Here is a 1,703-nt window from a genome sequence, read left to right on the forward strand (position 1 = left end):
GGTGGGAAGTGGCTTGAAACTGAAGAGACTGTGTGTACCTTGCTAGAGAGTTTGAACTTTTATCACATAGGCAATAGGGAAAATCAAAGGAAGTTTTAGGCAGGGGAATGCTATGGTCACAAATAAGTGTTATGATCCGAGTTCCCCTGCCTCCTAGCTGCGACTTTGGGTATGTCACCAAGTCTCTAAGCATTAGTGTCTTCATCTATAGAGTGGGGTTGATAACGGTACCTGCTTTACAGGGTTGATGTGAGGAGTAAATGAGCTACTGTATGTAAAGCAATTAGCATAGCGCCTGGCACATAATAAGTGTTCCATACATTTTAACCAGTATTACCAGGAGTGTTTCTTAGAAGGGTGACTTCGTTGGCAGCATGGAACATAAACCATAGTGGGGAAAAGACTGACGGCAGGAGGTGCAATTAAAATGATCTTGCCATTTAATCCAGTGATAAATGAGGTATGGAACTGCGATCTGGATGTGAGAAGTTAAAGAGATGAAAAGGCAAACGGTATTTTAGCTTGGAAGACTGGATGGATCAGGACAACTATTAACCAAATTCAGAGATAAGGGTAGCCAGAGCACAGGGGTGTGAGTGAAAGGACAGATGAGTTTAGTTTGGGACCTGTTGAATGAGAAGCGAAGCCGCCCAAGANCCGGGGGGTGGAGGGGGAGGTAGAAGAGACACTATCATCAGCACGTATTTATGTAACACAAGCCCGTCCGTTCTTTGCTTCTTGCCTGTTTTCGGCTTCTTGTAGAGATCACATTTTTCCCTCTCGCCCTCTCTCCACTGAAAGAGGGAAAGGTCCAGCACCTCGCAACGTGGTCACCTAGGGGACCCAGAGTCACACGGGAGGGGGTGGGAAGCGGGGAGAAAGAAAGAAAACNGCGGCTAAGGAGACGTTTGGTGATGGGAGCGCAATGTATGAGGGGATACGGTGCCTCAGGTTTAAAAGAGCAGGAAGCGGAGTGAGAGGTTGGAGAAAAAGTGTCTTCGCTAGGCGGAGGTTACAGGTGGTGTCTCGGAAAGAGCTCTGAGGCTGTCCGCTTGTAGTCGAGAAGAGGATCAGAGAACTGTGTAGAGGGGACAGCTTGGGGGCTAGCGTCCTGGGGCGAGGGGGAAGTTCGCGACTTTCTGAGGACTGGCAGGAATCTGCCTGNGCACTGTGCCCTACTTCAAGGACAAGGGTGACAGCAACAGCTCAGCAGGATGGAAGGTAACTATGACCCCCTTACCTGTGTCCCGATACCATCCGTCCCTGGGACCCTTAGCCCCCTTGCTGCCTTTCTGGGGCCCCTTTTACACCCCCACCCCCAGAGACCTACCCTCAATCATCAATTACACAAACATTTACTTAGGACATAGTATATGCCACGCTCAGTGCTTGATGCTGGAGGATCGCAGATGAATAAGACACTGTCCTTGCCTTGGAGAAAATTGAATTCTCTGCTCACTGCTCAGCACTCCCAGCACTTTGGCTTGAGCTGCCCCAAACACTTATTCCCACAGAGAAGTCTTTATCCTATGTACAGCAGGAACTGTGTGGATTCCCCACATGAACCTAGCCTTCCCTCCTCCCCCACCTCCCACCCCAACACCTTTTCTCCCATTCCTGTGGGATTACTTAGATTCTCTGCTTGCCTCTCCATACCTCAAGGTAGAGGACTGTTGAAGAACTCCTCCAGCCAAGAAGAGGGG

General features: G+C 49.5%; 1 protein-coding gene across 1 annotated transcript in view; it reads left to right on the forward strand.

Moving 5' to 3' along the window:
- Positions 1-925: 925 nt before the first annotated feature.
- The window catches only part of FOXO4 (forkhead box O4), a 5,320-nt gene continuing 4,542 nt past the window's right edge, over positions 926-1,703 (forward strand). Inside the window, exons 1-2 of the mRNA XM_077763133.1 lie at positions 926-980; positions 1,154-1,221. Of these exons, the coding sequence (XP_077619259.1) occupies positions 926-980; positions 1,154-1,221 (123 nt within the window). The remainder of the gene's footprint in view (positions 981-1,153; positions 1,222-1,703) is intronic.

Source organism: Crocuta crocuta, unplaced genomic scaffold (assembly GCF_008692635.1).
Source record: "Crocuta crocuta isolate KB4526 unplaced genomic scaffold, BGI_CrCroc_1.0 scaffold440, whole genome shotgun sequence".
Taxonomy (NCBI): domain Eukaryota; kingdom Metazoa; phylum Chordata; class Mammalia; order Carnivora; family Hyaenidae; genus Crocuta; species Crocuta crocuta.